General features: G+C 33.5%; 2 protein-coding genes across 3 annotated transcripts in view; one reads left to right on the top strand and one right to left on the bottom strand.

Moving 5' to 3' along the window:
* LOC109845523 (probable pinoresinol-lariciresinol reductase 3) lies at positions 3699-7557 on the bottom strand. 2 transcript variants are annotated; one of them, XM_020414777.1, is made up of 5 exons: positions 7289-7557; positions 6147-6281; positions 5129-5376; positions 4143-4348; positions 3699-4058 (listed from the first exon to the last, which is right to left on the bottom strand). In XM_020414777.1, the coding sequence occupies exons 1-5, from the start codon at positions 7472-7474 to the stop codon at positions 3895-3897; spliced, it is 939 nt and encodes a 312-aa protein (XP_020270366.1). In that variant the 5' UTR covers positions 7475-7557; the 3' UTR covers positions 3699-3894. The 2 variants fall into 2 exon arrangements, with proteins under 2 accessions (XP_020270366.1, XP_020270367.1); XM_020414778.1 differs by having other exon boundaries at positions 4143-4346; positions 5139-5376; positions 7289-7556.
* Positions 12384-13763, top strand: part of LOC109845244 — a 6984-nt gene continuing 5604 nt past the window's right edge. Inside the window, exons 1-2 of the mRNA XM_020414464.1 lie at positions 12384-12584; positions 13162-13264. Coding sequence (XP_020270053.1) covers positions 12463-12584; positions 13162-13264 — 225 coding nt within the window. The 5' untranslated portion in view covers positions 12384-12462. The remainder of the gene's footprint in view (positions 12585-13161; positions 13265-13763) is intronic.

Genomic DNA, 13763 nt, shown 5'->3' with positions numbered 1-13763 from the left:
GAAAAAAAAATGAAGCCACGAAGAGTTTTTCACAAACAACTAACGTGGTGGATACTAAACATATGAATTTAGTTGAGGATTCAATCCAACCATAAACATACCATTTTGCGTAGGATATCTATTTCTCAAATTTCTTTAAATATATCTCTTCTTGATACTCCGAAAAAGAATTATTCTTTTGCTATTTTTCTCAATGTTTTCTTGATATCATAATTACAAATGGGAGAATTCAACCATAAACATACCATTGCATGCAGGATATCTATTTCTCAAGTTCTTTAAATATATCTCTTATCTTGATACTCCTAAAAAGAATTCTTCTTTCGCTATTTTGTCAATGTGGAAAAATTCGATGTAAAAGAAATGAAAGAAAAATTGATTTGTATTCTCTCAAAATCGATTACAATTTGGATTCCGATTACAAAAAAGAGGAGAATGATCTGGATTCTCCCCTTTATTTAAAACTGGGTTCTTCACGGTGGCGATGGAGTGCCTCCCTCGAATGCTCGCGTCAAGTTTGCTCTCCGTTGACGATCCGCCGTTTTGCTTCACTGGAACGATGTCTTCTCCTCACGATTCGACGCTGTGGAGAACTTGCGTGACAAGTTTTAAAACTCTGAACGAGTTGATAACTCTGAACGAGTTTAAACTCTTGAAAAAGAGTTGATTTAACCGAATGTCGGTTATAAGCCAAGGATGAAGAAGCTTCTCGTTGCCGAACGTTGAAGATGATCTTCTTTGGAGGATGATGCTGATCCCCTCAAAAGCTCGCCCAAGGATCTCTCCTATTGCTGCTAAGCCTAATGGTCAATCCTAGCTAAGAAATTCCAACCGACCGACCCCTCGCTGCCAAGTCCCAGATCCGAAAAATGCCAGCCTGAACTCCATTGAGTTTACCCATATTTATAGGGAATTAAGGGGTGTAACCGCCCCCTTAATTCTCTCCATAATGGGATTGAGAGGGGTGTATCCCCCCTTAATCCGCTCCCAAGTGGGGCAGAAATCCCTCAGATCATGGAGGGAAAACGGTTCCTACAACCGTTCAGCTCGTGTTTGAACGAGTCAAACGCCCACGTGGGCGTTCAGGATCCTAACTCCGCCGCATTTTAGACTGGAGACGCGGAGTTGGGTACCTGCTGGGCATTGAAAAACACGGGTCCGACCCCAGCGTTTTAATGTTGTAACGCGGGTCCGACTCTAGCGTTTTGATGTTGTAACGTGGGTTCGACCCTCGCGTTTTGATGTTGTAATGCGGGTCCGACTCCAGCATTTTGATGTTGTAACGTGGGTTCGACCCTCGCGTTTTACTGTTGACACACGGGGAGGACATCCGCGTTTTGGTGTTGATACACGGGGAGGACCTCCGCGTTTTGGTCTTAGAGCGCGGTGATGAGTTCCGCGTCTTGCTTTGGAGAGATTATCAACAAGTAATCTCTTTTGTCATAGCGTTGCAAAGATCATTGTCTTGTAATCTTCGTCTTGGCTCCTTGAGAATATGAGAGTCGTCAGATTGTAACTCCCGATGTTGATTGTGAATGCTGTTGAACTAGAGCTCTCATCGGTTGTCGTGAAAGTCTCCAAATTGTAGCATTCTGGAAGTCGTCAGATTGTAACTTCCATCATCGGTGTTTGATGAGGGATAAGCTATTTATTGTGATTTTTAGACAGCCTACAGTCAACGTTTTCTTGATATCATAATTACAAATGGGAGAATTAAATACTCAAGAAGGCAGACAAAAGAAATCAAAAACTATTTGATTATAAAGATATGGAGGACAATTCCAAAAAAAAAAGGAAATAACCTTATATTCTTCATGAACATAACTTTAAAATACAGTAAACATCAAATAAATAAAAACTCATAAAAGTGAAGAAAATGTTCATAAGATTTCTCCTTTTTTTTATAAGATTTCTTTTACAACAACAACAACCAAGCCTTTATCCCAAATGATTGGGGTCGGTTACATGAATTCTATTTTTCCATTCCATTCTGTTATGAGTCATTTCCTCGGTTAAGTTAGTCTTAATCATATCTTTCTTAATTGTTTCTAACCAAGTCATTCTAGATTTACATCTAGATCTCCTAGCCCCATTAACTCTAATATTATCGTTTTTCCTAATTGGTTTCATAAGATTTTTTTTGAAACAAATAAATTCATAACATGTAAATGGAAAAAAATGAGAAAAATTCATAACATGTAAATCTTTATATATGATACTAAAATGATAAAAAATATACAGAAAAATTTACTAATCATTACGAATTGGATGGCTGCATCAATTAGGACTTTTCACGTCCATTACTTCAAACATCTTTCGTTTCTTTCCATTCTCCTAGATTCATCCATTACTTCAAACAATTTCTTTGATATTAAGTTTCCTTGAATGGAAATTTCTCTTCTCTAATCAAAGAAAGCTAAAAGAGAGAAATTATATGACTATAGTACTCAAAACCATTTATCTGACTTCTAAAACTACTAATACTTCCTTTTCAAGTTTTATAAACTTACTAAAATTTTAGAAACGCTTCTTGTAGTGATCAGACCTTACAACTATCACACATGAAATCAGGATATTACAATCAGCACCTTGAAAATCCAAAATTTGCAAAAACATCAATAAGTTCTAAAATTTGTTAAAAACACCCTTAAAATTTTCAAATTATTTATGGAGGGCTGATGGTATTCTCCAGATTTCATCTATGTTGGTTGTAACTTTTGAAATTTCATGGTATTTTTGCAATTTTAAATTTTGAGGATTTTTTTTATTTTTGAAACTTTGAGGGAGGTTTTTTTTTGCAAATCTTAAAATTTTAAGGGGCTGCTAGTAATTTATAGATTTCATACGTGTTGGTTGTAAGCTTTGAAATTCCAAGGTGATTTTTTGCAATTTTAAAAATTTTAGGGTGTCTTTCGTAATTTTTGAAATTTGAACATTGTCTTTTGTAAACTATAAAGTTTTAGGAGGGGTGCTGGTAATTTTTGAATTTCCTGTGTACGATTAGGATTAAGTTAAATATTTAATAATTTTTTAGGATAATTAGGATATTTGTAGTTAATGATAGATTTGGGTTAAAATATAGTATTTAAAAGGGTTAATGGTAATATTGTTCACAAAAAGTTTCCCCAAACTGACACTTTTATAGGATAATTTTTTTAGGATAATTAGGATATTTGTATTTGATGATAGATTTGGGTAAAAATATAATATTTAAAAGAGTTAAGGGTGATATTATCCACGAAAAGTTTTTCCCAAACTCACACTTTTTTTTTTTGGTCAATCCAAACTCACACTTTTACATGGAGTTAAGAGTAATATCGTCCATAAAAAGTTTTCCCAAGCTCACAGTTTTATAAGAATAAATTTTTAGGATAATGAGGATATTTGTATTTGATGATAGATTTGGATTAAATCTAATATTTAAAAGGGTTAAGGGTAATATTGTTCAGGAAAAGTTTTTTGCAAACTCACACTTTTATAAGGAGTATGATATGATATGATTAATGGAAAATAATTTATGGTATAAAACGCTGTAAAAAGTACAACTTATAGAATATATGAGTGCAAAAGAGGTAAAACTTCAAGATATTTAAATGCAAATTAGCCAATTAGAAATGAGGATGAACCTAATTTCAGTCTAATTAACCTTTATTTACCCCAATTTATCCTTTAGATAGAGGAATCACAAATTACGCCCAAAAGATAGAATTATCTCTCCAAAAGATAGAATTAATCCCTGTTACTGCACACTTTTCCATAGAAAGAGCTAAAACTCATCGAAAAAAAATCCTTACCAATGCTAAAACAATGATGTGCCTTAAGGATCCCCAATACTGATATCTAAGCTGCAATATCGTTGCAGTATCCGATAGGAAACAGATACGGAGACTTACACTATAACAGAGTATCCAAAAACTTGCTCACAGTGATGTGTTTCACATGCGGATAGAGCTCGGTTCCATCCAAGCCACACGACTCGATGCTGAAATACGTGTGATCACCCTTTATGAAGATAGAATATATAAATATCAGCTCCATGTTGCTTGGATATGCCGTATCTGAAATTTAACAAAGTATATTCAAACTTTACAGTATATGATACGTGTATATACTTTTCATGAGAGAGCTTAGCATGAATGTACCTTGGATAGTCTTAAGAAGGTGTTGCTCGGATATGTAGACTTTCTCGAGCTTCTTCCCTATTTTAGATTCCCACATCTCGGCTAATTCATTCATTGATACGACGTTACCAGGAGGTCTCAGGTATAATACTTTGTTCAGCGTTCGAGAATCATCTATGGTACTAATTGTATATGCAGCAACATCACATTCCTTGACAAAAACAGCTGCAGCAAACATCCCATTCATTAACATAGAATGAAATATTTCAAAGAGAAATAGGCAACTTTATGTGATAGTAAATAGGGCAAACTTCGCAAAACTACCATTAAACGTTTGGGTTGTCTTGCACAAAACCAACATAAACTTGTTTCATTAGAGAAATATATTATGAACTGATTTCCCTCAACTACCATTCCTGACAGCAATTAGAGTAAGTTGTCATTTATTCTGCATGTGACATGTTATGGACAAATTTGCCCTTCACATATCTAATATCTTCTATATTATGTTTATGATTGTTATGTGTTTGATAGACATAAAATAAGGGTAATTCAGACCTATCCATGAGGTTAATGCCATGCACAACAATTTTCAATAGTTCATGGTATTATCTGAAATTTTGAAAATACAATGATAGTTTTCAGGAATAAAAAAGGGTTGATTGTGGATAGACATCCTATGCTATCGCCCAATTGCGGGTATATCTCTGTAGTTTTATTATTGCAGATAGACCTCCTAACTGAAATTTTTTGGCTTCTTTACTATCAAAAGGTCTAGATGTCAAGAAAACAATTTTCTCTTTCTCTGAGGGCAAAATAGTCAAAAGAAATTCACTCAAGGGATCTATCTGCAACAATAGAACTATAGGGGGTCTATCCTCCCATAGTACAGGAGGTCTATTCCCAATTAACCCATAAAAAGTCCATGGTAATTTTGTAGTCTTGTGCAAAACACCCCAAAGTTCATGGTAGTCATGTGAAATTATCCTAATGGTATATAAACATTTTTGGAGAGACCTTTGGTATTTCCATCACCGAAGATTTGTAGCTTGTCTCTTGGAGGACTGTTCACGCCTGGTTGCACAAGCGACGGTAGCAAAATTCTCATGAGAAGGTTGCAAGAGACAAAGGTGTAAGGAATTTGTTCGGTCTCTATAAGACGTCTGATTTCTGCTTTTTTCTCGTAGAAGCCATAGTCCATGTTGCAAATTTGAACTTTGTCAGGATCAGCTCCAAATTCGGAGGGGATAAACCTCTGTATTAATTTGACATGATATTGATGATCAGGTTAATAGCATGTTTGGTAAATGGTCAAATGTGTTATTTTGGCTTACAATCCACCAAAAAATAAGCCGTGATACCCTAGCTTATCTTTTTGGTGGATTATAACCCATGAGGTTTAACCAAGTAAAAGACAATTATCCCCCTTATGATTTCACAAAATTCAAAACCTCACTTAATAACTCACCACCAATCTCATGTCCTTTCTGGTCATTTTGACAATAATGATGGCTTATAATCCACCCATTTGCCAAACACTCTATTATTGAAAATTAATCATAATCTACTAATTTATCAAACAAATTTTGACAACAATGATAGCTTATAATCCCCCTCACTTACCAAACACTCTACTAATGAAAACGAATTATAATCTACTAAATTTACCATACACTCTAAACTGTATTCCACTTGGATTACAATCCAAGTCAACTATAATCCAAAGCTCCAAACATGCTCTAAATAACCGGCACAATCAAGATTACAAGCTTTCTCTGACATAGTACAAGTGGCGAATGATGTATCATTCATAAATAGTCTAAAATACTTGCGGAACGAAATCCAAAGAACATACATTGAGTAGTGTCAAACTCTGAACATATAATCAACAGATTATGCAACATGATAGCCGTTGAAACTATGCTTCATGCAGTGTCAAAATCTGAAAATATGCTAATTAGATGATGTAAAATTAGAATAACAAAAATACTTTCTTCATGCACACATTATGAAATGATATTTTACCTTGATGCAACCTGCTTCTTTTATAGCTTGAATGAGAAGCTTCTGGTCAAGCACATGCTTCGACGGCACAGCACATACCACAGCATCCACTCTCTTCACAGCATCTAGCAGACTTGAATAATCATTCAGAGATCCCTGTCCCATAAAAATAAAAATAAAACTTAAACCAAAAAAGTATCACAATGAAATATTAATTTCTGTTGCTTGAAAGTGATTAGATTTTTATAGGGTCTTTGTCATCTAAATGCCATATTATTATCCGATTTATAATGTCAGGGCAAAATCATTAACGTAATTGGGAAAATTTAAATCCGAACTGGAATGCATTTTCACAAAATCACATCTTTTTCCATCCTTAAGTGGTCTGCAATAAGCATTGCACTTTTCACAAAAGAAACAAGAAACATTATATACTGCAAAACCAAGTTCTATTGCACATGAGGATCTTAAGTGGGCTCTACTTTTAAAAAAAGAAAATTTTGAAATAAATTTTCCATATCAAATATATTCCTAATTCAATTGATGCATCATTTCTGGGGGGAGAAAAGTTCTCTGGAACAATCAAGTTGACGGCTTAGAATCAGTTGGGGCTTAAGTTGGTCTGCAGCAAGTACAAAAATGTAGATCAAATACAATTCTTTATCTGCCAAATATACAGATCAAATCATCGCAGTAAATCGAATTCTATTGCTCAAAATCATACTTTAAATGGGTTTACTACAAAAAATGCACATAAAAAAGGACTTTAACATCAAATGAATTTCTAATTTAAGTAGCATCAATTGGATCCCAAGTGGGGTTTTCAACAAACACAAGTGAAATTTCTAACTTTTAATAAATAAAGATTTACCCTGAGGAGAATGACACCATTGAGAGAAGGATTAGAGCTCTCCTAATGAAAGCAAACATATTTCTAGTTTGCACATTATCATCACCAGAAACCAAATTATATTTTGCTTAGATTCAATCAGAGCTTACATGGGTTTGCGAAAAAAATTACATAAACTAGGTGAAATTAAATGTATGCCTAGTTCAACTCCTATTGCTTAGAATCAATTGGATTCCAAGTGGGGTTTCCTCAAATCACATCAAAGTTAACTTAAAATAATTGAAAGTTGATTTTTCTTCTCCAAATGTTTTACCTTGAGGAGGGTGACACCATTGAGGGAGAAGGATTGGAGGAGTTGGGATTTGTTGGGATCGCTGAAAGTGGGCTCTCTAATGAGAGCAAAGGTTCGATGGCCCAAATCGACGCTAGATTTCACTAGCTCTCGGCCCAGACGGCCCGTTGCTCCGATCACCAGTATCCTGCTCTTGTCTTCCTCCATTGTCAGTAGCTGGAGAGAGGGGTAGGGCGCGGCGGAAACGGAAATTTTCCAAATTACCCCTCGCCTCCTTGACGAATAATGACGATGGATCAAACGACCTTAAAAAAAAAATTCTTAGTCCCTTGATTACTTGATAATTACATATTAGTCTCCCAAATCTTTAAAATTACATATGAATTCCTTGGATCCTACAGGACTTTCCAAATTGGTCGCTCCGTTAGATTTTAGGACAAATTTTCAAAACAGACATGTTTTGAAATTTATTCCCAAAAACAGATTTGTTTCCAACTTAATTTTAAAAACCGATCTAGTTGACTGAAACTGGGTCGATTTTAAAAAAAAATTCACAAACTTCACAGGAGTTCAACTCCCGTGAAGTTTTGTTATGAGAAAAAACTTCACGGGAGTTCGACTCCCGTGAAGTTTGTGAACTTTTTTTTTTCAAAAAGCGACCCAGTTTCAATCAACTGGGTTGGTTTTTAAAATTAAGTTGGAAACAAGACTTTTTTTGAGAATAAATTTCAAAACAGGTCTGTTTGAAAATTCCTCCTTATATTTTAAGTTAAAAAAAATAACTAGGCTAACTCCTAACCAATATTTACAATCATCGAACTATTCCTTCCTAATGCTTCAATTCTTTGTGAAACTCAATTTTAGGTTAATATCTTTTTCTAAGCATTGAAGAAGAACAACTCAAATAACTTTTTGAGTTTTTTTTAAGCACGTATTGGATTTAAACCCAATAAGAAATGGGTTGGGGTCATAATCATACTCCATTTAAAAGCACGAGTTCGGAAAATCTTTTTTAGACAAATATACCCCTTTATAGTTTGAACTACCTTATCTATAATCAAATTCTAATTTTCAATGGTCAATATTACCCTTCACTATTTTGAATATTTTATTTATATCTTAATCTATCCTAATCATAATCATATCTTATCCTAATCCTATGTGAACCATGTTTAGCTTAACAATTTAAAAAAAACTAATATTAATAAAATATATAAAACATAAAAATGATATTAGTTTGTTAAGATAAAGAAATTACAAGTAGATAACATATTATAATACATGAAGTATTATAAAAAAACCATAAAAATTTTTAAAATTGCAGAAAAGACCCTGAAAAGTTTAAAATTATAAAACTCATCCAAATGTCTCAAAACTTAAAATAAAAAACATAAAATTAAAAAATTAACATCAGTTTGCAAAGAATTTAAAATTTACAGTTAACACCTCAATGTCTCAAAAATTATAGAAACACCCTCAAAAGTTTAAATTACAGACAAGCACATTAAAATTCTAAAATTTTAAAACTTACAAACAACACAGATGAATTCAAGAGATTACCATGATACACCTAAAATTTTTGACATTTAAATTTAAATTTTTTAATTAACACCATCAATATCTCAAAAATTATAGAAACACCTTCAAAAGTTCAAATTATAAAAAGCCACCCTAAAATTCTAAAATTTGTAAATAAAATAAGATGAATTCAAGATATTACCCTTAGACACCTAAAAAATTAAAATTTGCCAAAATTAACCTCAAAATTTTTAAAAAACTCCTTCAAAATTTAAAAATCGTAAAAAAACTCTAAATTTTCAAAAATTTTAACTAGCACACATCAAATTCGTCGACTGGTAGACCGCTAAAATTTAATATTTTTCAAAATTAATCTATAGTTTTAATAATTTCAAAAGACACCCTCAAAGTTTTAGAGATACAAGAAATATACTAACATTTAAAAAATTACCACCAACACATGAAACATAGAATTTACAACTACCAAACTTAAAAGTAAATTTTTTTAAAAACTCTTTCAAAATTTGAAAAATTATAAATCACACCCTCAAAGTTCAAAACCACAAAAATGGGCTAAAATTTTAAAACTTGGCAAAGAAAAGTGTAATTGTTTGGTATTTTTCATATATATATATATATTAAAATTTCTAATTTAGGGATTTACTATCCATTTTCAGCATCTAAGAATAGTCTAAGTTGATACTGGTAAACAAAAACAATAAGAAATGATTAAAAACATCCGGTTAATGGATAAAATTTTTAAAATATTATAGATTAAAAATTATCGGCACTATATAAATTAAAGTAATTTCATATAATTTTAGTAATAAGTTGGGGTAGCCAAAATACATTCGTAACATTAATTGATAGATGTTTAAATCCATAGAAATGATAAAACACTATAATATTATACCTTAGCATTAATTGATTTTAATTTAGAAACTTTAATCTTTGACGTTAATAATATTTATAGGGTAAAAGAATACAAGGAATTACATATGGAGAAACTATTAGAATATTTAGAGATAACCTTAAAAGAATTGAGTTATTTCCATTGCAAATGGGAAAGTGATGGAAATAAATCTAAAATTCAGAAAACGTCAATGAATCACTTGAATTGGCATTAACATAAGACATATCTATTAATGAAGCACTGAATGAGTTACATTAAAAAATAATTTAATAACTTTATCCTAATCAAAGAAAAAATCTCCATGGAAGACATAAGAAAAATTAGTAAGTATTCATAAATTCCATACTGTGTTCTTCAAATTAAATATTAATATTATAATCTAAGAGAAATTGGTAATGAATAATGCAGGTATTTAGTTTAGATCTTTATGGAAAATGACAGGGATAGAGCAAAGGTAATATTATTGAAATAACAGAAATTCTTATTGGATGCACATCAGAAGAATTCATTTTAGAGGAAAATAAAGAGATAGCTTCTAATTTATTTAAGTAATAAATTAGGAACACAAAGAATTTTATATATATGAAATTAATATTTATTCTCATTGAAATAGAAAAAAAATCAAAGTCTATATTTTGAGCAGTTTGTGTTGAACATCATAAGTACATTTGACTTCTTTGTAAAGTTAAATGAGATGATAAAAAATTAACGAGCCTAGGAAAGATAATAGCATAAAAAATACAAAATTAGCCTGATGTCATAATTGATGTAGATGATGAAGACAATACTTTAGAATTGTCCGAGAAATGATAAATGATAAACCTGAAGAAGGATTGATCTTAACTCAATAAAAAATAAAATAGAAGAAATAAAAATAATATTTTATGAATATTTTATAGAATAGTTTAATTATTTTGAGTGAAATTAGGAATCTTTAGAAGGGAGTTTCATGAATTTTTTCAGTACTTTTATATTCTTATGTGGATATTTTTATCATATAAAAGTATACTAGAGTTAGCATTAATCTTTAATTTATATTTTTTTATGAAGTCTATCAATGATTAGGAATAAACTTTATATTCTCTTTTGCATCGTTTTAACATACTTTAAATCAATCATTTTGTCATATTGGTTTTAAATATTCACATTCCTTGTATAACACTATTTTAATATTTTTCACTTTGCAATGCTATACTTTCTCAAATAAAGCTTAGTTTCATATCGGTCAAAAATAATATGAAAATTTAAATTATTTTTATATTATATTTGTTTTTTGTCAATTCAAATATTAACATGAAAATTTAAATTGGGTGTATCCCATTTAAACAAACATAAAAAAATAATCGGGATGTAAGAGTTTAAAGAAAAAAATGAGCACAAACTGCCAAAAATACTTAATCATGGTATTAAATCACGTGCATTGCACGTGTGTAAAAACTAGTAGAGGAGTAAAACAATCAATTTATCTCTAACCATTAGATTTGATGGAAATATGAAAGTACCATTTTGCGAAGGCCCTATAGGATTTGGGGGACTAAGATGTAATTTTCAAATTGGAGGGAGTGTTGTATAATTATGGAAGATATAACGGACTTATGTTTCAGAAACCCTTAATGCTTTGGTTGGAAGTTTACTAAGGAAGGGACGGAAAGTTAAATAATGGAAATGAAAAGTAGATAATGAAGTGAAAAGATAAAATGTTTTCGGGAAGTTTAGTAAGGGGAACGTAAGTAAATTTGTTTTACCTTGTTTGAGAGCTCTAATAAAGAGGAATGAAGTGGAGTGAATATGTATAAAGTAACATAAATACTCTTACATATTGAATGTGAGTATATATTAGCCATTGATTTTAATGTCATAAGGGTGTAATTGTCTCATCACATTATAAAATTTTACATTGGTTTCCATTTCATCCTCTACCCCAAATTGGAGGGGAGGGAAATAGAAGAAAATATAACCTTCTATTCCGTCCTCCAACCCATAAAAAAAACTCCCAAACAAGATGAAATTAAAAATTTACTTTTAACCTCCATCCATTAACCTTCGTCCACCAAGCAAGGTGAAAACGTTGGGTTTTTAGATGCAAGGCGCTCACATCTCGAATACATTTTAGACATTTCAGACATTCTATATTAGCCCCTCAAATCTTTGAAAGTGCTCACTAGCCCCTCTAATCTTTGAAAATGCTCAGTAGCCCCTCAAATCTTATGGGTTCTACTTCTACATCTTGTCACGTCGATTCCATCCAATATTTTCATATCTATTCTATCGTCGATTCATGGAAGCTTCCACGCGCTTCCTCCTCAGTTCCTCCTCCATCTCCCGCCATCTCCTCCTCCGAAACCCTAACCCTAGATTCCTCCCTCTGCCCCCTCTCAATCTCCCCTCGCGCCACGCCCGCCGCCAACCGGCCGCCTGCGCCCCCTCGCTTCCTCTCCTCCTCTCTCCCTTCAAACCCTGCAAGCCCTTCGCCTCCCTCTTCCTCCCCTCGCGATCCCCTCAACCCAAAAACCCATCACGCATCGTCGACTCCGCAACGGATACCCCTCCCCGCTCGGCTTGTCAACCGCCGCAGAAGGCGGCGATCTCAGGGTTCGTCGTCGGCGAACGCGCGGCGAACTGACGGTGGGCTCTTGGGGTGGTCTGGGGGCGGAGGAGAAGCTACCTGAGTAGGTAACGCGGAGATGTAACGGGGCCGCGAAGGGTTCAGTCGGTGAGCTTCGTTGTGCCGGTGAAGGAGACGGTGGGGTTCGACTTGGGGAGGATGTGGAGGAGAGGTACTCGAGGGGTTAGCGAGGAGGTGGCGAGGTGGGGCGAGGAGGGGGGGAGGGATGGAAAGGAGAGGAATTTGGTGTTTCATACCTTTAGTAACACTGGGTGGCTAGCGTAAGTTTTTTCCTTCCTGGGTTCTCAAATTCGGAGTTTTGGAAATGGTGATTTTTTATCTAAGTTGTTTAAAATGCTTGTTAAAGAATGAAATTTTGTGCATGGCAATCTAGATATTGGACAAAAAGTTGAGATTTGGGTTCATACGAATGGGTAGTTTATATATGAATGTGTCGGGTCATTGTTAATAAACTTTCTTGTTCCTTCTCGAGTGCTCAAATTTGGAGGTTTTGAAATCATAATTTTGATGGAAATTTCTTGGTGGCAATGTAGATGTTTGAACAAAAAGTTGAGATTTGGATTCGTATGAATGGATAGTTTTGTATGGATGTATTGGCTCATTAACAGTAGACTAAATTATAGAAAATCCCTCTGATATTGGTGATTGACAAAAAATGCCCTAAGATTTTTAGGTGCATTGCTCCCCTCATTTTCATTTTTTATGCAAATAATCATTATATTATTGGACGTAACATTAATATGATGAAAAATTGTTGGTGAAAAAAATTGAAATTTTGTGGATGTTAGGTTTCATTATGATATTAAGTAAGTAAGAGATACATTACTGTTCTTGTAGTTATGGCGTCCTCCTCCAGAACCTCCAATCAAGGAATGGTATAATTGAAAAGATTAGAGGATGTGTTATTGACTCTGCACCTTGTGCAGAGATGAGCCCTCAGGTATGTTTTACTCTCTGTTACCTAGTCTGCAAATTACTTAATTATTAAATGGAGACTGGATATTGTATGTATCTGAATCTGTTATGTTGGACTTAAGATATTATGACCTTATAAAAATGGAAATTTTGTTTGTAGGCTTTGTTATTATTCATTATTTTGTTTTGATTTTCGTTTTGACTGACACATAACTCTAAACTTCGCATTGAACTCAGACACTGGAATTTCTTTGTTAGCAACAACCTGGACTATTATGTGAGCTTTGCTCACTAGCCCCTCTAATCTTTGAAAATGCTCAGTAGCCCCTCAAATCTTATGGGTTCTACTTCTACATCTTGTCACGTCGATTCCATCCAATATTTTCATATCTATTCTATCGTCGATTCATGGAAGCTTCCACGCGCTTCCTCCTCAGTTCCTCCTCCATCTCCCGCCATCTCCTCCTCCGAAACCCTAACCCTAGATTCCTCCCTCTGCCCCCTCTCAATCTCCCCTCCCCCCA

Source organism: Asparagus officinalis, chromosome 6, assembly GCF_001876935.1.
Source record: "Asparagus officinalis chromosome 6, Aspof.V1, whole genome shotgun sequence".
NCBI lineage: Eukaryota > Viridiplantae > Streptophyta > Magnoliopsida > Asparagales > Asparagaceae > Asparagus > Asparagus officinalis.
Note: the sequence above shows the minus strand (reverse complement) of the source record. Positions and strands in the feature narration are given on the sequence as shown.